This window comes from Carex rostrata, chromosome 23 (genome assembly GCF_964058835.1).
Source record: "Carex rostrata chromosome 23, lpCarRost1.2, whole genome shotgun sequence".
Taxonomy (NCBI): domain Eukaryota; kingdom Viridiplantae; phylum Streptophyta; class Magnoliopsida; order Poales; family Cyperaceae; genus Carex; species Carex rostrata.
The window spans coordinates 1,526,440-1,547,210 of NC_135940.1; the positions used below are offsets into that span (position 1 = coordinate 1,526,440).

The following is a 20,771-nucleotide window of genomic DNA, read 5'->3' on the forward strand; positions in this document are numbered from 1 at the left end:
TCATTATTACATTCGATATGTACTCTAACACGGTTTTCTTCGCCGAATAAAGGAATTGAAGTTCCAACCAGTTTTTTTGAAATTCTGTTTCCATTGAAGAATAAATCACCGTGCTTGTCCACATAGATAAAAAGGTATCAAACGCATCTTTGGTATCAAAATCATTTCGGCAATTCGTTAATATGTTTTTCTCTATATGCCACACGCAAAGAAGATGGCCGGTAGTTGAAAAGATAACATTTACCGCATTTATGAATGCTTAACACCTATCCGACATAATAACGGAAGGTTGGTTCTCTTCGTCAAGCACTTTTTTGAACTTGCTTAGTGCCCACAAGAAATTATCCTTCTTTTCATTCTTTATAAATGCAAACCCAACATAAAACTTCTTGTTGAAGGATGATACACCAATGATGTTGAAAAGCGGCATCTTGTACTTGTTTGTTTTATACGTACAATTCATTATAAAAATGCTCGAGAAGTTTTTAACCATAGTAATTGACATCCTGGATGTATGAGAAAAAGGTGTGTAATAGTACCGCTTGTATCATGCTCCACATTGTATATGAAACCGCCTTGACTCAATTCTTGAATTAAAACTTCAATCATTGTTCGGCCTCCTAATTTTTTTTTGTGAAACTTTGCCTTGGCATTGTATACTGTGTGTGAGATAGCTTTTAGTCTTGGGTTTTCTAGTTGTAAAAAAAAGATGATTTATCTTGGTTGTATACTAGATTGGGACATACGGTCCACACTCTCTAATTCCTTTGCACATAATTGCCAACAAGAAGGGTGGCTAGCAATATCAACAGATACTTCATGATTGTGTAATAAATTTTTAATTTCAACTACTTACAATCCTTCGCCTATCTTTTTACCCTTAATTTCGAAAGAACAATTAATATTTCGAGAACCTGTTGTTTTTTGTCTTTCGCTTAATTGTACACCTTGTGAATCACAATAGTTGTCATCTCTATCACATTTCAAAATCACAATTTTTTCTTCTCTTGAACCATAAATGGACAATGCGTATCCTCTAGTTGAATAAAATTTTCTAACTCCTTTGAGCAAGTCTTCACATGTTTCAAACTTAAAATTGAGTAATTGATGGCTTTTTATCTTCTTGTTCAGCCATCTATTCAATCAAAAAACCATATATATCAAATGCAAATCAGGTTATTATAAAATCAATTAATTAGACCTAATTAGGTTATCAAAAATCAATTAGAAAAATTAATTGGGCCTACTTTGACATAAATAGATCAGGTTATCAAAAATAAAAAATCAAGTAAGATGTGGATAGATTAGGGCAAAGCAGGTGTGTCTTAATACCACGTCAAATTAGGCCATATAAAATCAATTAGGCAGAATATTTTTTTTAACCTACTTTTTATTTATTATCCACCCAAAATATATAATAGAATTTAGTCCTAACGGTGAGAGAACATAACATAGAAGAATAGACTTAAAATCAGAAAAAAAAAAAAAGACTTCATGTGGGATAGAGAGAGGGGGGAGAGAGAGAAACTAATTTCTCAAAAGAAGAAGAAGAGAGAGACAGAGAGAAACTCACCTGTGGGGCCATATGCTTGATTTACCAACTTGAAAGGAATAATTTAGTAAGAATAATGTTGTGTAAAATGAAAGAGCCAAAAGAAGCAAGTAAACAACAAAAGAGGTAAATAATGCATTAGATAAAATGGTCCATCCAAAAAAAGTGTTCTGTAAAAATTGCCTCCCTTATAAATAGAGCTTTAAATGTTGGATATTAACGCTGAAAATAGAAATTAGATAATATTGAAAGTTTTTTCTGTTAAACTACTTGAGGGACGAGCTCAAGGATTTTATTTAGGGTAAAATTACCAGCCTCCTATTATTTTTTCCCCGTGATCTCTTATTTCATCTGTCCTCAAATTTTTCAAATAAAAATGTTGAATGCATTGATACTCAATGTTAAATAAATTATACTTCTTAATACTTGCATATGAATCCCATAAAAATACTATGATATCAAATTACTTAAATTTAGTTTTCTAATTATAAAATATGCTTTATGTTATCAAACATATAATAATTTTACCATTATTTTAATATCATATATAATTTAAACACCAATTGAGGAAAAAAATTATAATTTATTATACTTATAATTTATTTTATTTTTATTTTCTAAATTTGATTATATCTTAATTATTAGACTTTTGATTATAAAATAAATTACAAAATTAGTGTTGACAATAAGTCTTTCAAATAAAAAAAATATATAATTTTCATGAATATTTTTCTCGAATTATGATTTTTTATAACTTTTCTCACAATACAACTGAACATTAATTTTAGTATGAATAATTATAAGGAGCCCCTCACCCCTGTCCCCCCTTTTTCCCCGCAAAATTCTATATAGGATTAACTGCATTGACTGTCTGATATGGGCCCCGCAAGAGATTCTAATCCTCGCACTAGTTTTTGAATTAAAACATCTTCATTCCCGCATATATATTATCACTGTTCCTTTATTGCATCTTCACATTTTTCATTTTCAAAATTCAAAATTAATGCGTCCCGCAATTTCCATTTTCGGCTCTGAGGCAATTTTTACGGCAATCCGAGGCGATTGAAGGCTAAATTCAAATGTGGCATAGGCGAGCGTAGATTGCAATCGATATAGGCGATAAAGGTGATCATCCATTCGGAATTGCACGAGTGCAGGGTGTATTGGAGGCGATAGAAGCGAGAGAATCATTCATCCCGTCGTTTTTGCATGAGCATTCATTCGATCTCTGTTGTTCTCCGACGATCTTCCATATTTCAGGCGAGTGTGTTCTGAATTATAACAATTTATATAGTTTAAATCTATTTCTATGTCATTTTATTATCTGGATTCGATGAATTCTTAATCGATGGATTTTTTTGAGCGAATTCAACCAGTTGTGGATGTATGATAGATTCATGTAGGATTAATACTTGTTAGATTCATGATTAATACTATTTTTGAATTTGATTTGAAGTTGTTGATCATATTTTTAGGCGATCTATGATATTACTTGGCAATCTGTCGTTTTTCATAGTGATCAGTTAATTGAGCAATCAATCAGGTATTTTTTCACAAATCATCAATTATTTATGGATTAATTTAGTATTAATACTCGTACATACTAGTATTAATACTTTGATGTATAGTTATTTTAATTCGTTGTTCATATTTTCAGGTATTCAAGAAAATATTTATCATTGTTCTGACAAGTATTTATCATTATATCTGAGAAGTATTTATCATTGTCACTGACATGATAATACTTTGATTTGATTAAACATTACTTATTGACAAGTTCAAGAACAAAGTTCAAGAAAGTATTTATCATTGCTTTTGAAAAATATTTATCGTTGTCTTTGACATATATATATTTTACTGAAAATTACAATTTAAAGTTGATAAAAATTGAGAACAACCAAATATTAAAAAAAAATAACGTTAGATGGTTTAAATTATTTATATGAAAAATATACAATAAACTTCTGTTGGACCGATTATTATATATGAATTAATATATAAAACTATAACTGATTTCAATTCATGCAACATATATACATATTGCCTTTTGTACATATGCAATTCCATGTGATAAAACATAACATATACTCCTTAGGATCCAATACAATGTTTGTATAAAAGTTATGTTCTTACCACTTAGTAACCATGTGATCAAGGTTTGGCCCAAAATTCAGTTGATATTTTATCATTATGTCTGAAAAGTATTTATCCTTACCACTTAAAGTATTTATCATTATGTCTGAAAAGTATTAATCATTGATATTTTATTGAAAGTTGCAATTATGTCTGAGAAGTATTTATCCATATAACATAAAATATTTATCATTATGTCTGAGAATCATTTATCATTGATATTTAACTGAAAGTTGTAATTATGTCTGAGAAGTATTTATCCATGTAACATAAACTATTTATTATTATGTCTGAGAAGTATTTATCATTGGATGAGGGGATTGTTTATTTAATGGTCACCAGTTGTGCGGGGACAATCCAGAAAAAAATAAAATTTTGTGCGGGGATAAATGACAAGTATTTATGAGAGGATTGTTTATTTAATGGCCCCCAGTTGTGCGGGGACAATTAAAAAAAATTGAAATTTTGTGCGGGGACAACTGATAGATTGATTTATTCTTTCATAAATAGAGATCATTGCATAGGGATTAATACTTTGCAAATTCAAGATAAATACTTTGATGCTTCAAGTTAAATACTAACAGTTTTTGCGGAGTATTAATGATTGAGCGGTCTCCCCATGATTGTTTTTGGCAGTATGTGCGGGATTTTTTGCGGGGATTGTTATCGAATCCTTTTAGTATATTCTCACAACTATTTTCATACATACCAATAGACATGAGTTGTTAACTTGTTATATATTAATTTGTTAATTATTGTATTTGAAAATTTTCATCTCGTACAATTTTATAACAACCTATTAGGTCCTAATAAAATAGCCTTACAGAAATAGCCCTATAAAGTTAGGAATCTGTATCCTCTGAGTTAACTCAAATTTTGAAATAATATATGGACCGTCCGATTTAAATCCGCACCAATATTAAAGGGCCCATTTGTTATAGGAGTGCACTAGATTGATCCGAATTCTGATCACATGGCCAGAAAATTAACTCAAATGGTGCGTTAATGCAGAGGATATGGATTCATAAAAATAGCCCATCATGTCAGAGTCAGTATTTTCCCAGGTACCGTAGAAAAACACTATCAGATTTAGTCTATGTTGGACCAAAGAAATTCAATGTATGTTGCATATAAATGAGGTTTATTTTGAGATTCATACAAAATTAAGAAAGAACCGTCTGAATTTAATAATTCTGCCCCACGAGATCCGAATTCGCCATGTCGCCGAAAATGAAAGATAAAGTTCCCAAATAATAGCAAGGGGAAAAGTTGTTTACGCCAGGTGCACTTTAAACAATATCCTGCTTTAAATTCAAATTTATTGAGTAATAGATAAAAAAAGAAAGAAATTTAAGAATTGAGGGATACATTAGATAATTTTAAGTATTTATAAGAAATTAGAAAAGTCTAGTATATGAAAAATTAACCCTCAGTTATTTGATTAAATTTATATTTAAAAAATCAATCACATGACTTTGAAAATTACTCCTGCTTTAGGTGTTTGTAATAGTATATGCTCCACGTGCATCTGAAATATCTGAGCTCAATTCATCATGCCGATTGCCGAACGGTTGGAATTCTACTTTGAGATTTGTGTTTGATTAAAACTGACGACTAAGATCTCATTGTACTCAGTCAGGTATTGCCCTGGATTGAATTCCGAAGTTTCTGTGTTTTAATAGAGAGAGACAAGAAAGTGGGGTTCTACTGCTCTAGGATGCTAATTAATTAATCAAAAATTAGATAAATTCTCACAAAATGCTTGCCAAAAATTGATGTTCTTATAACATCAAAACCCAAACCCTAGAGTTAGTAGCGTCAATTCACCATCAACCTCGGTTTTCTTCGGAGCTCTATCTCCCGGTGCCTCATTCTCTGGTAAAAATTATCTTTGTTAGATCTGGTTAAACTTGAAATTGTTTTTCCTTCGTTTCGGATTTTTCTTCGCTTTTTTGTCAATTTTACTGTCTTTTATACTGTAGGAAACCTACTTCACTCATTTTTATCAACTCTTCTCTGTCTCTCTATTTCAGGTGACCAAAGATCGTTTTTCTTTTTCTTTTCAAGGGATTAGATATGGGTAGGCCGAGAAAATCAACTCAAGCTGAGCAGGACAACACAACAGTGCTAGATGTAAAACCGATTCGTTCCCTAGCTCCTATGTTTCCTGCCCCGCTAGGGTTTCACACCTCCACACCTCCAAACAACCCCTCCTTTATGTGTGTTACCCCCTTTGGTGCACCAAATGCCGAGTCCGGGACCAACCCGCCAGGCTTCACCCCTGGACAAATGCCGCCACCTATGTTTTTAATGGGTGCCTCTGGTGCACCTACACCACAAGTCCTGAAAAGCCCCAAGTTGAAAAGAACTGTCTTAAACCCGACTGCTGTTCAAATGCAAACCCCACCTGTCTCGATTGGAGAGGTCAAGAAACGTAGAGGTCGAAAGCGCAAGAGTGAGCTGATTGCTCCTGTTCAAACAGAAACCCCTCCTGTCTCGACTGGAGAGGTCAAGAAGCGTAGAGGTCGAAAGCGCAAGAGCGAGCTGAATATTTCCTAATACAGCCAAGGGGCTGAGGTGCCGGGCTCCCACTTTAAATTTAAAATTTCCATTTTTTTTTCTTTTAGATTTTTTATTTTATTTTTGCAAGTATTAGTACTTCTTAGACCCCTTGTAAAATAAATTTCATTACGCTATCTTCTATCTACTTTGCCCTCCTCCCCCCATCCCCCTCTTTTTGCCCAGTCTCAGTTCTCTTGCTCCGGTATGGATACAATCAGTGTAACAAGTACGTCAGCTGCCAAGAAAGGTACTAATTTTGTTATTTTGTGACTGATTTGAGATGAAAAATGGAAAATACCACCGTATGTGTTCAGCGAGTTGTTGACTGGACTGACAGTTCCAGTAGGCATGTTCTGACAGTGTCCAATGGATAGGAGGAGGATGAGTATTTGTTACGATCCCAGGGATGCTGCAATGAAATTAAATTTCGTTTTAAGTGTGAAAAACATGGGGAATGTGTCGAGTTATATTAATCATAGCTGCTCGCTAAATTTGTTTTGGCAATCTGTGGCGCATGGTCATACTGACGAGTGGCATACTCAAGTTGCAATTTTTGTGCCATGGATAATCATGTAGCAGCTATGACTGAGCTGGCATATGATTATGGTCTGAGTGAAGAGGAAAATACCAAGAGGAAGACATGTCTGTGCGGGTCCACAAGTGCAGAGGTGTTTGGTTGAGATTTGAGTTCTCAGTTCTCGCGAAATAGGTTAGTTGTCAAATTTGTACATCTTATTTATTGGGTCCTTAAGTATAGTTTTGCAGTTTTGCTTAGGTATCATGCACATAAGGTGTTTTTTAATGGAAACCAGCTGCTGTTCTTGTGTTGGTTTGCTTTCCAATGGTTACTTACTCATGTGATAAGGTCTTTTTGACTGGATCATGCACACTTGTACAAGTAAGTAGTTTATTAAATGCCCACGGTGGGTGCATTTGTAACCTCACATTCGTAGAACATGCAAAAAAGAAAAAAGAAAAAACTTCTAATAGCGGCTTCCTTTTAACATGTGCTGTTAACTACACAAACTTGATAAATTCTTATGTTGGCTTTATAATTGAGCCTGTCAGCGTGTGTAGAAGAATACACAGTATCCGGTGGTACAAGTTGGAGTTGTTTCTTACTTGCAGCTTTTGCCGTCTCTATTGTTAGTGTGGGTTCTATAATTAATCAGGCTTCGTTTCAGATTTAGGTCCACATTAAACAATTAAGGTAAGAACTGATCCTTGCACCTTCGTACCAGCCACAGATGCAATGTTATCATAGTGAACAAAATAATAAAGATTAATAATACTGAAGAGCTAAGCTTAATACATATTGTACCATTTCAGGATGCTTTGCTTCAGTTGCTCAGTTGGATACTTTGTAAAGGAAATATGATGCCTGATGTTTGAAGGAAAGTATTGGGAGAGAGTGGGTGGGTGGATGAGTGGGGATGTTGTACATATTTTGTCAACTTAATCAATTATAGGTTTTGTGGATTTTCTAACCTTTATTTATCCTGTTATGTTTTGCAAAGCGCTTATCAAGATTAATTTGCTCTCCATTTTGCAATTATGGCAACTGAAACCATGTTTACATTACATAAGAAACGAAATCTCATTCTCTGAGGTAGAAAATTATATTTTTGCTCAAGTCCATCATCCCACTAACAAAAGACAATCCTCTATTTTTTTTAAAACCTTACGAGAGGTTGCAAAATTGTTTGGAGGAATCGAACTCTCAAGATTTTTTCCTAACCAACTATGCTGCCTTTTCTTTCTTAACACTGAGACAAGTCTCAAATTCAATTCTAGCCTCTAGTTTAACCAAAACAGTTTATCTCACAAGCTGAGAAAACCTATAATTGTTTCTATCAGCAGCGTCCATATCCAAGAAACTTTTATCTTGGTCCCGCTAGCAACTAACAGTTCAAATATTGAGCTACCTCTGGGCAATAAGCCAGACGTTAAGAAACATTTTTTTTTTTAATTTAGCATGCATTAATGCATACGTGCACGGTAATTGTTTATCATATACATGTCTTTAATATTTGGAAGGATGAAATTTACGTGCGCAAAATTTTGTTGAATACAAAGTTTATTTTATACAATTATCTCCTTTTAAAATTGAACTTTTTTCTCACTAGATAATTTTCTTCCAGAGAATCACAAGATATAATTATAGATACGCTAAAATAAAAATTGCCCACAATAAACATTAATACTAGAATACTACTGCAATAGCTATGGATTAGTCTTATAATGTTGCGACAGTGTCTTTTTTTTTCATTATATATAAGAAATTCCTTGCTCTTTCCGAACATATTTCTTAGCTGGATTTGTATACTATACTTGTTGATGCACGCTCTGCTACATTGATCTTATTTTTTAATTAGGATATAAATTCTTATTTCTATGTAACTGTATGATTCTCGTATGCATATTTTTACCTTGTATGCTAATTCATTGAAGAATTAATAATTTGGAGAAAGAAGGGAGAAAGCCATATAGTATACCTCCTTGTGGATCAAACTCTATTGGAAATTGGTGAGATGTTTAGTTCTAAAATTTAATTCTCAATCTAAATACTAGCATTCTGATTTTAGGTATTTCAGGATTTATATCGACACTATAAGAGAGATTGAACAAGAAGTTCAGAATTCTGGAGAGGCTGAGTTTGATGACATTGTTGATGCATGTGGCAAGTTAATTATGCCCTTATGTAATTTGTTTATTTATCATATCATATATTTGTTCTTATGATATATGGAGGACAGTATTTGACACATATGACATGAATACAAAAATTTCTCTTAGTTATTTTTCCATCTTTACAGTAGAGGAACCGAGGAACCTGTGCTAGTATCTCACTAGGGTCAAGATTGAGCAGCTTGATGGCAAATGATTGTATGAGATATAATTTCATATAATTTTTTTTATTCTATATCAGAGGTTCACTTGCTAATTTGTTTGTATATATTGTACATGTTAATGCATTTTGGTTGTTAATACAACGGAATACTTCCACTCTTGCACTCCAAAAGCTCATTGATGAGCTTTCACTGGCACCATGATTGCATGAAATTGTCGATATTATAGATGTAAGCATCACTCTTTTTCTAACTATCCACCAAATATAGCAATTTTCTGAAAATGTAACTTTAAAATAATAATCTGAAAGTGTTTAAATTCAATAATTTTAAATTATTTAGGACAAGTGAAAGGTGTTTTTTTTTTGCAACTTGAACCACAGTTCGTTCTTTCTCTTTTGTGTTTTCAGGTCCAGGGTTTATGGTACGGTATCAGCACTTCAGAGGAGCATAAAATATGTAATTAATCAAGCAACTGGTATAATTCTTGATCCAGTCTGCAGGTAATTAATCCAGTTTTCCAAATCGTATGAAATATGTTATATAATGCATGCAAGTATGTAATAAAGAACATACACAAAGGAAAATATTTGAATTGCCAAATACAATCTGGTGGTATGAGGTGTAGCAACTGACAACTGGTACAGACAAGGACCAGACTCAATCAATGCTAATACAGTAATACTGTAATACAAATCATGAGTTTCTTTTACTCTTATGTGAGTTTTCATTGGAAAATCCGCATATTGTATCTTGAAGGACATGCCTAGCAACCCGGCAAAATGGCGAGGCCGCAAAATTTTCTTTATACACACAGGTGACCTTCTCGGTTTGTATGATAAAACCGAACAAATTGCTTCCTTAGTTGGGGAATGACACAAGTTAGAAATTTACAAGTCAATTCCTTAGCAAGGCGTTAATGCAAAACTGTTCTGATTCATCTCCATTCATCGTCTTCTGAAAATTTCATGTACTATTATTGTGTTTTTCTACGCAAATTGTCCTTCACGAATCAATTGAACAATTCCTCTGGCTGTCATGTTGTAAGAACTAACATAAGATGAAAAAACAGTCCGTTTGTTTCTTTTAAAAAATTTATATTAATATTTTCTCGCTTGTGAGCCTTGTGAAATAGTTACAATGAATGTGCTTCTTTTTCTTTTTTGTTTTGCTTGACCATTATCTTCTGAAAAAGAACAATACATTTTTAATAACACTAGTAGCTAGTCAGGAAATAGGATAATTATATTCAGCAAATTATTTACCAGTCCAGTCACAAGTAATTAACCAAGCAGAGTATTTTTTTTTATTATATATTATAAAAAGAAAAACTGTCATTATATGTAGTCTCTCTGCTACAGCAAGATCCAGTAGAAGTAAATACACACAACTACGAGGTTAAGATCACACAAGGATTTTTTTTTTTTTTTTTTTGAAAATTCTGTCAGTGGCTGTCAGTGTTTACAAGAAGCAAAAATAAATGAAACAAAGCATACGCACATCAAACATCAAATCAAAATCTAAGTGAGAAATCCCTCGTCACTAACAATATTGCAGCCACAACTTCGCCTCTTGCAGTGTGTACTCCTCTAACACCTTGAGAGGCAATTGTTGTCCTTCAAAGAAGATATTCTTATTACGTTGTTTCCAGATCGACCAACAGGTGGAAACAAAGTAAACTGACCAATGCTTTTTCCCCATGCCTGCTAATCTCGCTTTGGAACATGATTTAGACCAAATGCCATGAACTGTTTCATCCATGTAGAAGAGGCGTACCCCAAGAATGGATGCCATCCTGTCCCACAACCTCACTGCCATCGGACAAGTGAAGAACAAATGTAGAACTGACTTAGCTATACCCCTGCTACACGTCTCACAATTTGGAGAAACAGTAAAGCCTCTTCTCACCATCAACGCATGAGTTAGAAGTCTATTTTTAAGCAGGAGATAAATAAATATGCACACAGTTGGTGGAATTTTGTATCTCCATATACTAGAAAAAGGCCAAGCAACTTTACCACCACTTACCATGATTGCATAAGCCGATTTCGCTGAGTATTGACCACCAGGCTCCCCTCGCCATAGCAGCTGACTCCCACTGTTTGCTGTCTGAGTAGACCAAGTGAAGAGTGGATATAATGTGATCAAAGCACCCCAAAAAAATGAACCCACGTATGCCCAGCCAATTCTGTTCCTTTGACTGATTGGTTTCTGTTTTAACATGCTTATTTTTCAGACCACAAACATGTTACATTGGTATATAACCTCCACCACCACCTCAAGAGTAAAGAAATGTTTCTAAACCGCAAGTTGGAAACTCCCATACCACCCCATTCTTTTGGTAAACAAACAATATACCCCAATTTAACAAAGAAATTCCAGTTTTATTCTCTTCATTTTTTCCCCACGTAAAAGATCTTATAATTCGGTCCAATCTATTAATTACCCATTTAGGAAGTTGAAAACATGCCATGAAATAAATAGAAATAGAAGAAAGGACCGAATTAACAAGTTGCAACCGACTACCTTGTGACATGAGTTTATCTTTCCAACCTTCCAACTTGTGATCGGCAGCACCCCAAAATCAGATTAGCACGAATGCACGCCTCTTCTTGCATATTAATCGGAATCCACATACTTTTATCATAATTAATATGGAGTCCCGAAATTGCAGTGAACATTCTTAAAATAATTTTGAGTGAGATCAGAGTCTCTTAATCTGAATTGGCTATGATAGCCGTGTCATCGGCATACTGTAAGGCAACAACAGATTCTCTCAACTTGAAAGATAATCTATGAGGTAAGTTATGATTCAATTTACCTATCATCATTTGCAAAACATCGACTGCCAAGTTAAGATCACACAAGTCACAGTTAATAATAAATGATATAACTTGCAATTTTCAGAATTTACAAACATAAACAACTCAATAAACAAAATTCCAAAATGGCCCACTAGCTACATTACATCACAGGCAATAAGCAATGAGGCCTCGGTTGAAAGAGAGAGAGGCCTCACGAGAAGGACTTGAAGAAACTAATAGTATCTTTCAGTGCATGGATGAAGGAGTCAATTTCCTCTTTGGTATTGTAAAAGTGAAGGCTTGCTCTTGCGCTAGAACTCACACCAAGCTCACGATGCAATATCTGTGCACAGTGATGCCCTGATCTTATAGCCACTCCATGCTACATTACAAAATAAAACAATATTAAAAAAGAGTTGACACCAAAAAAACACAAGGTCAATTTTTCATCAATCAGAATGGGTTTATTATGTATGCATTTTGAGAAAAAAAATCTCCCAGAAGGATTAGAAGTAACGTTTAAATCTTAAAATAAAGAGATCAAGACATGGTATATTGTGCACAATTTATTTACCAAGCATACAAATTTATAAATCATTGAATCTACAAACAGTAAAGCATGAACAAACTTTATAAATCATTTTTTCATGTAAATACCTGGTCATCAATAAGGGTAGCAATATCTGTCGGATGAATGCCTTCAACATTAAATGAACAAAGAGATGCCCGGGGACCAGCTACTGATGGAGCTGGCCCATAGATTCGAACATTTGGCACTGCCAGTAAGCTTTCATATAGATAGTTTGTCAACTCTTTCTACAAAAGATAAAAAGGTATTTATATGTCAACAAGAGAGAACGTTCAATCTTATTTATCTGAATAGAAACATCCTTTTACTTCAAAAAAGAAATGTCAAGTTAAATCTGAAACTGTTACATATAACCAACAAAGATGGTAAATCTATCACTCACAAAACTAATGTACATTACAGGAAATGTCACGAAGAAGGCTATAAACCCTGCCCCTCTGCAACATTATCAAGTACCAACACTACCCCTCTCACTTCATCAATATGCAGAGAAATACATAAAGGTTAGTTTGGGCATCTTCAAAAGAATGAAGGGAAACAAGAGCACTAATATTTGTTGTCTTGTGGGTTATCCTTGCAATTTATCAAAAGTATATACATCTATGAGGTCTGGAAGGGACAAGACATAAACATTAAGTATCCTTTTAATAGTACAAATAAAGGCCAAAAAAACACATCTAGTTAGTGCCAAGGTACTTCCATCGTATTAAACAGGTCTCAAATCTTCTATTCTCATAATCTAATTGACATAATTTTGGATGCACAAGTTACTATTTCATTTTCACCCAAGAAATTAAATAAATACATTAGAAAAAGAAAAGCGGTACTGTAACCTCATATTCATGGATTCTGTGCATGCCTATTTGAGATAGATAATCAATTGCTGCACCAAGACCTACAGCTTCCCCAATTGCTGGAGTTCCTGCCTCAAATCTAACATATAAAAGAAAGGCAATATTTTATGACCTAAATTGTGACACAAAGTACCAGTTGTTATGCCTTAATGGCATCATAGTACATAGGTTTCACCTTGAAGGAGGTTCAGCATAGGTCGAGTAATCTTTAAACACCTCGCTAATCATCTCACCACCACCTAATGATGAAAAAAAATGCTTATGGTAGATACAGAATAAAAGTCTATTAATAAGTTAAAGGTTTGAAGAAAATTATGTCTTTGTTACCTAAAAACGGGGGCATGGAGCTCAGGAGGTCCAACTTGCCATAGAGAAAGCCAATGCCTGTGGGGCCACACATCTGAGATATGTTTAGTTCATATACTAAATACTATGTTCCCTTTTATAGATAACATACTCCAGAGTACGCCAATCGATACTATTATAAAGAGGAGGGTTGCAATACAATAAGGTTTTGGTACCATAAAATGCAACAATATCAATTTTCATTTATTTTTCAAAATTTTAAATTCAAATGTAAAATCCAGCAGTTGATTTTCTTCATTTTCATGAGAGATGAGTCAACCTAAAATTTTATGATTTTTGGAGTTTATTTTATATTAAATCCAAGTGGTTGAAAATGAACGAATCTAATTAACTATGATAGATTAAATTTAATGCATTCATTTTGGGACCATATGATCTTATATAAAATGAGCTCCAAAATTTATAAAATTTATATGGACACACCTCTCATGAAAATGAAGAAGATCAACAATTCGGATTCGACATCCGGGTTTCAAATTTTAGAATATAAATGAAAAATGAGGCTGTGGTTGTGGTACTTTCTTGGCAACAAAAGCTCATGGCATTGAAACCACCCTCATTTTTGAAATCCAGAAAACTAATATTTTTTGCCCATCATGCTCAATTAAATCTTCAAAAGAACACATATTAAAGCTACACATTCTCTTCTTTGAAAAGAATACTAAACCTACACAAAGACTTCATCATACCCATTTTGACTTTAGACTCATCAAATAAATCTTATAATATTAAAAAATAAAAAAGAGAGAAGGATGCACGGCAGTTTTACCTTGTGAGAAGATGCTACAAGAAAATCTGCACCAAGCTTTTGTACATCAACTGGCATATGCGGTACGCTCTGACAGGCATCTACAAGTACCTTTGCCCCATATTTATGGGACAGCTCTACTATTTCCTCAATTGGAAGAGAAGAACCTAATTAAAAGAAAAGGAAATGGCTCAGATAAAGCATAATTTCACTAATCCTCCAGCAAAAAGTCAAATTACCAGGTTTGCTTCTAAGCCAAACTGAGAAATGTTAGTTTCTTTCAATCGAAATTAGGGCGCAAGGAGGGGTAATCATGCCATAAAAAAGAAATCAGGAAAGGAGGCATCAAAGAGCATATAAGATGCTTTTGTTGCGTTATAGAAGCATAAAACTTCTCATTATTTAGGGCACTGACAATATTATAATTCTTTTTACAGTATAGCTTGAGTTATTGCCTAATAGCAATTAAGAAAAGGAATAAAGAACTAATTTCACCTAGAACATTTGATACATGGTGTACAACTACAATTTTGGTCTTGTCAGACATCATTTGCTTCAATTCTTCCATATCCGGTACCTCATCCTTTGTTAGACCAACATACTTCAACTTTGCACCTGTCATCTGACCTATCATTTGCCAAGGTACAATATTACTATGGTGCTCTGCCACCGTCAATAGTACCTGAAAGAAAAGAAAGATGCCAAATTTCCCAAACAATTACAAAATTTAACAAAAATGATAACCATTGGCAATCACTATCCATATACATAGTTAATTTTCAACTGTTCTCCTATGTACCGAGTAGGGTTGGCAACTGGTACTGAAATCTTTTAGGCATGCTACTGCACCAAGAAGTAAATTTCAGAAAGTAAGGATTAAAAAAATAGAGACAGTACCTCATCACCAGCTTTTAGGTTAGAGTAGCCCCATGTCTTAGCTACCAAGTTGATTGCTTCCGTTGCATTTCGTGTAAATACAATCTCTCTACTTTCAGATGCATTTATGAAATTTGCAACTTTAATCCTTGCACCTTCATACAAATCTGTTGCCTTTGAACTTTTTACAGAAAAAAAAGTTACAAACAGAAAAATAAAGAAAAATATAAATATGCATAAGAATTAAGCATAAGATTTTTTTTTTTTTTACCTTAAATAATGTATACCACGATGTACATTGGAATTGTACAATTGATAGTACTCATCTAAGGCTTTTATTACACTGGAAGGCTTCTGAGAAGTTGCGGCATTGTCTAAGTATACTAATTTAACCCCATGTATCTCCTGCATACATCACAAAAGATAATTTTGATCAAATCATCAAAATTCATGTAATAAGAGCAATACAAGAGAAGTGTCAAATCAGGAACTTATTCCAATTTTGTCCCCATTAGCAAAATTTACAAGTTTGGAAATGCAATAAAGAATAAATTTTACAACTCATTTAAATTCGACTGAACACAAATTCAACTTGACTATTATGAATTCAAATAAACGAATTCAGCTAAAAAGATACCTGATTGAGGATCGGAAAATCCGGTCTGGTAATATCCCCAAGTGAATTTGATCCCAAATCTTTAGACGAGACAGCAACCGAAGAAGAAGATAGCTTTGCAACATGAGAAGTGGATTTTGCCAAACCGGAACTGGAGAGGGTATTGGGGGTAGCATACTTGAGGCGAGAGAGGGGAGAGAGAAGCTTAGAGAAGGAGTGGGGAGCGGGGTTGTAGCATGAGAAGTGGCACAGTGAAGAAGACATGGCTGAGAACTTGACAGGTCTGAATTTAGACGAGAAAATGGAGAGGGGAGAGCGAGGAAAAACAAACCCTTAAGCCGTTTGGAAATAAATCTGCTACGATCCTGAGGGATTGTAGGGTCCTATGATTCTAAATCCAACCTTTTATTTTTTTTTGGTTGTACGAATCTCCATAAATATTGTTTTTATGCACGAATCTCAAAACAAATAAAAGGTTGGATTTAGAATCATAGGATCCTACAATCCCTTTCAGGATTGTAGCAGATTTATTTCCTGTTTAGGATCCTTGGAAATAAATCTGCTGTATTTCCTAAGCGGTATAGGTCTGAATTGCCGCCGAATTAATATCACCTACTATCACCGAAGTACCATATTTTTTAATTTTGAATTGAATCCGTTAGTTATGTACTTACACTGATCTTGAAAGCCCGTAGTTTACCTCAGAGACTGAACTCAAATAGTCACACTCACATCCAGCCGCTGAAACTCTAGTGGGTTCGTTCGGGGTTGGAACCATCCAAACCCGATTCTTTTAACAAAAGTGTGTTAGAGCTTGGGTTATTCTGTTAGACAAGCATTTTACAATCAAAAAATTGTTTTAGCGGAAAGGATGCATGAGATATGAAAAAAAAAAAATTCTTTTTGCTGCAATTAGTGTTTTGAAATAACCAGGGCGGGTCAAATCCGGTCCGGTCCGTCCGTGATCTGTACTCGTCCAGTCCAGACCATGCTCGGGTTTGACTCAGGTTCACGGGTAACCCGGGTATCGGTTGAAAAGGACCGAACTCGGATTTTTGCCATTAAACCCGGATAACCCGGTCCGTTTCAAACCCGGACCATCCCGGTCCGTGTACTCGCCGAATCTGTACCCGTCTAACCCGTACCCGTACCCTTGACCCGTGATATCTGTACCCTAAACCCGTGCTATCCGTACCCGAAAACCCGTGCTACCTGTACCCTTTACTCGTGATACCCGTACCCTAAAACCCTTGCTACCCATACCCTATCCGTGACCTTTTTTAAAAAAAAAAATTTTAATTCAAATTTCATATCCCATTCCCCCCCCCCCCCAAAACCCTACCCAGATTTGACCCGTACCTTACCAGGATTTGACTCTTTTGTTTAGATTTTTTTTTAAACTTAAATTTCATTCCCCTCAAACAAAACTCTTTAAATGCACCTCGATCCCTTACAAATTTTCAAATCTCAATCTCAATATTTTCATCTCTCATTCGCTCAATCTCAATCTCAATCTCAATCTCAATATTTTCATTATTCTCAATTTATTGTTAAAAAAAATATAGTTGTAAATTTAATTCATTCTACAAATACGCAAACGAAATTATGAATGTATTGAAATTACGAAGTTCGGCACCTCCCGCAAGATTTTCCTGCGATATTTAAAGGTTAGATTTATTTCATGTTAGATTGAAATATTGAATGTTAGATTTTTTTTTTGTTACAATTAGTTTAACTTAAATTTATTTTTGTTAGATTTTGTAGAGAATGTTAGAATTTAAACTGAATGTTATATTTTTTTTTGTAGAGTAATTGCACTAAAAATTGAATGTTAGTGGATTGCTAAAAATGTTAGATTTATTTTTTGAATATGTTAATTAGATTTATTTTTGAATAGGTTAGATTTTATTTTTCAAATTCGGACTTATTTTAATAGGTTAAATAAATAGGATAGATTTATTTTTTGAATATGTTAAGTAACTACATTTATTTTTGAATAGGCTAGATTTTATTTTTCAAATTCGGATTTATTTTGAATAGGTTAAATAAATATGTTAGATTTATTTTTTGAATATGTTAAGTAATTAGATTTTAATTTGGATAGGTTAGATTTTATTTTTTATATTCGGATTTATTTTGAATAGGTAAATAAATTGGTTAGATTTATTTTTTGAATATGTTAAGTAATTAGATTTTAATTTGAATGGGTTAGATTTTATTTTTCAAATTCGGATTTATTTTGAATAGGTTAAATAAATATGTTAGATTTATTTTTTGAACATGTTAAGTAAATAGATTTTAATTTGAATAGGTTAGATTTTATTTTTCAAATTCGGATTTATTTTGAATAGGTTAAATAAATATGTTAGATTTATTTTTTGAATATGTTAAGTAATTAGATTTTAATTTGAATAGGTTAGATTTTATTTTTCAAATTCGGATTTATTTTGAATAGTATAAATAAATATATTAGATTTATTTTTTGAATATGTTAAGTAATTAGATTTTAATTTGAATAGGTTAGATTTTATTTTTCAAATTCGAATTTATTTTTAAATGTTAGATTTATTTTTAAATAGGTTAGAGTTTATTTATAATGTTAGATTTATTTTTGCATATGGTAGATAATTAGAAATCTTTGAATGTTAGAAATATTTTTGAATATGGTGATTATTAGATTAAATTTGTTGAAATGTTAGATTTAAGATAATTAGAAATCATGCTATTTTAATGACACTTTTTGTTCATTCATAGTAATTAGAAATCATGCTATTTATTGAAATGTTAGATTTAAGATTATTAGATTAAATTTGTTTTTGCCATGGAAGGAAAAGAGAGGGATCGCCAAAGAAGATTTTTAATGACACTTTTTGTTCATTCATAGTAATTCAGGTGATTAATTATATTTTAGATAATATTAAACCTAATTAATTTTAGTTATTGATTAATTGGATAAATTTGTGAGTTTTGAAAATATAGAAAGGTAAATATGAAATTATGAATTTTAGAGGGATAAATACGTAATTTCGAAGTTTTTGAGGGATATACATGAAATCCCCCCTAAAAAATAATGGTATGATTTTTAATTTTCAATGTTTTGACTTCTAATTTTCAATACTCTGACTTCTAATCCTAATTACCAATTAGAATTCAAGAAATTTATCATAATTTTAACCCTAAATTTAACATTAATTACAAACCAAAAATTCAGAGGGGGGCAAATAAAATTACAGAGGAGGAAAAAGTCGAACCGAACCTATACATTTATATAAGGGGAAATTAGATTCATGCCACTCCAAATCTCTGAATTTAGAAAAATGTCACCCCAAAGTTTTCCTTTTGCTAAATGCCACCCCAAATCTCATATATTAAGAAAAATGCCACCAATACAATATTAATGTATAATTTTAATTTAAAAATTTACATAATAACTGAATTTACGGAAATAACCTTCATCCAAATTTTCTTTTCTCCTCAGAATTCAGTTTACGATATCTACTGTAATTCACCCTCTTTTCATCCAAATCTCCTTTTCATCTCCTTTATCAGAACCTACCTTTCTAGCAATAATAAACCAACGTAAATTGAAGCAAAACCTGAGAATGAGAGAAAGGAATGCAGCTAGCATACCAGTGAAAGGTTTTCGCTTGACATAGGGGTCAAGCTGGTTACGCTATCTGAGGCGGCACGACTGCCCCGATCGGCCAGGGATGCCTCTTACTATCGTGCTCCAATTTCGTGCCCCAAACTTCATCACCAACCGGCTCAAGATAGCATCCTCCTCAGTTTTGCTCATTATCGGAGTAAGAGGAGGTAAGGTCTGCTCCTTGTCGGAGTCGGTGGAGAGATGTACGGGCTTTGGTGGAGAGGTGGGTTGGTGCGCGGGTGTGCTGCGATTGTCAGAATCCATTTTGGAGAGACGAGAGAGGGTATTTTTGGAATATACGAAAATACTACTCAAAATACAACATATTATGTTTATTTTTTAATACAAATGTATAATAATTTGTCTACGGTGGCATTTTTCTTAATATATGAAATTTGGAGTGGCATTTAGCAAAATAAAAACTTTGGAGTGGCATTTTTCTAATTTTCCCATTTTGAGGTGGCATGAATCTAATTTCCCCTTTATATAAAACTTCAAAATCTAGGGGGTGTGTGTGTGTGTGTGTGTGGGTTGGGGGGGAGGCAACTGCCACCTCTGAACTACACTGGGTCTTTCAATCTTCGCACAAAAGCTAAGGAAAAGAAAGAAGAAGAAAAAAAATTGGTTGTTAGAAAATTAAAGTAAACCATGCAGATAATGAAATTAGAGTGAAAATTCTTATAGGTATAACTAGGAAACAATTAATACAAAGGATTATAATGCAATTTTCAGATATCAACCAGCAGTGCTGGTCATCAAGTTCTACTTCTACTTCTACTACCCTTTTCATGAATCTGATTATTATATTAATCAACAAGTCACCTGTTCATTGTTGTCCTTTATGGCATACTTGAAATGCTCGCTGGAAGATCTCCAGCACTGGAAAAATCATGTGGATGCTTCGTGTGTTCAAATCAATATTTTTTCGCAAGTATATACATATGTTTTGCTTCTCTATTGGTTTTCTCCTTTATCCTGATTAATTGATTATGTTCATGAATTATCTTCAAATGAGTAGGGGTGTCAATGGCACCCTTTTACCCGTTTACCCGACCCATATCGTATCCGAAAACACGGGTAAGGATAAGATATTTTTTCCGTTAGCTAATTGGGTACGGATAAGGGTAATGAGTTTTTTCCGTTATCTTATCCGTTTTCGTATAAGATAATTTTTAA

The 20,771-nt window shown here is 33.4% G+C and overlaps 2 protein-coding genes across 3 annotated transcripts; one reads left to right on the forward strand and one right to left on the reverse strand.

Moving 5' to 3' along the window:
- Positions 1-5,321: 5,321 nt before the first annotated feature.
- LOC144574959 (uncharacterized) lies at positions 5,322-6,381 on the forward strand. 2 transcript variants are annotated; one of them, XM_078325070.1, is made up of 2 exons: positions 5,322-5,563; positions 5,753-6,381. In XM_078325070.1, the coding sequence occupies exon 2, from the start codon at positions 5,762-5,764 to the stop codon at positions 6,242-6,244; it is 483 nt and encodes a 160-aa protein (XP_078181196.1). In that variant the 5' UTR covers positions 5,322-5,563; positions 5,753-5,761; the 3' UTR covers positions 6,245-6,381. The 2 variants fall into 2 exon arrangements, with proteins under 2 accessions (XP_078181196.1, XP_078181195.1); XM_078325069.1 differs by having other exon boundaries at positions 5,342-5,563; positions 5,719-6,381.
- A 5,583-nt stretch (positions 6,382-11,964) lies between these two features.
- On the reverse strand, positions 11,965-16,288 carry CPNIFS (chloroplastic NIFS-like cysteine desulfurase). The gene is made up of 10 exons (XM_078324667.1): positions 15,971-16,288; positions 15,605-15,738; positions 15,355-15,514; positions 14,953-15,139; positions 14,479-14,624; positions 13,671-13,743; positions 13,519-13,582; positions 13,323-13,422; positions 12,558-12,716; positions 11,965-12,282 (listed from the first exon to the last, which is right to left on the reverse strand). Exons 1-10 carry the CDS (start codon positions 16,211-16,213, stop codon positions 12,112-12,114), a joined length of 1,437 nt encoding a protein of 478 aa, XP_078180793.1. The 5' UTR covers positions 16,214-16,288; the 3' UTR covers positions 11,965-12,111.
- Between the last annotated feature and the right edge of the window lie 4,483 nt (positions 16,289-20,771).

Bases quoted from the DNA above. Each gene is read 5' to 3' on its own strand.
- LOC144574959 (XM_078325070.1), top strand. From the start codon at position 5,762: ATGGGTAGGCCGAGAAAATCAACTCAAGCTGAGCAGGACAACACAACA.
- CPNIFS (XM_078324667.1), bottom strand. From the start codon at position 16,213: ATGTCTTCTTCACTGTGCCACTTCTCATGCTACAACCCCGCTCCCCAC. The intron at 15,515-15,604 runs GTAAAAAAAAAA...TTCTGTAAAAAG, and splicing joins CGTGGTATACATTATTTAAG to TTCAAAGGCAACAGATTTGT. The intron at 15,140-15,354 runs GTACTGTCTCTA...CTTTTCTTTCAG, and splicing joins ACCTAAAAGCTGGTGATGAG to GTACTATTGACGGTGGCAGA.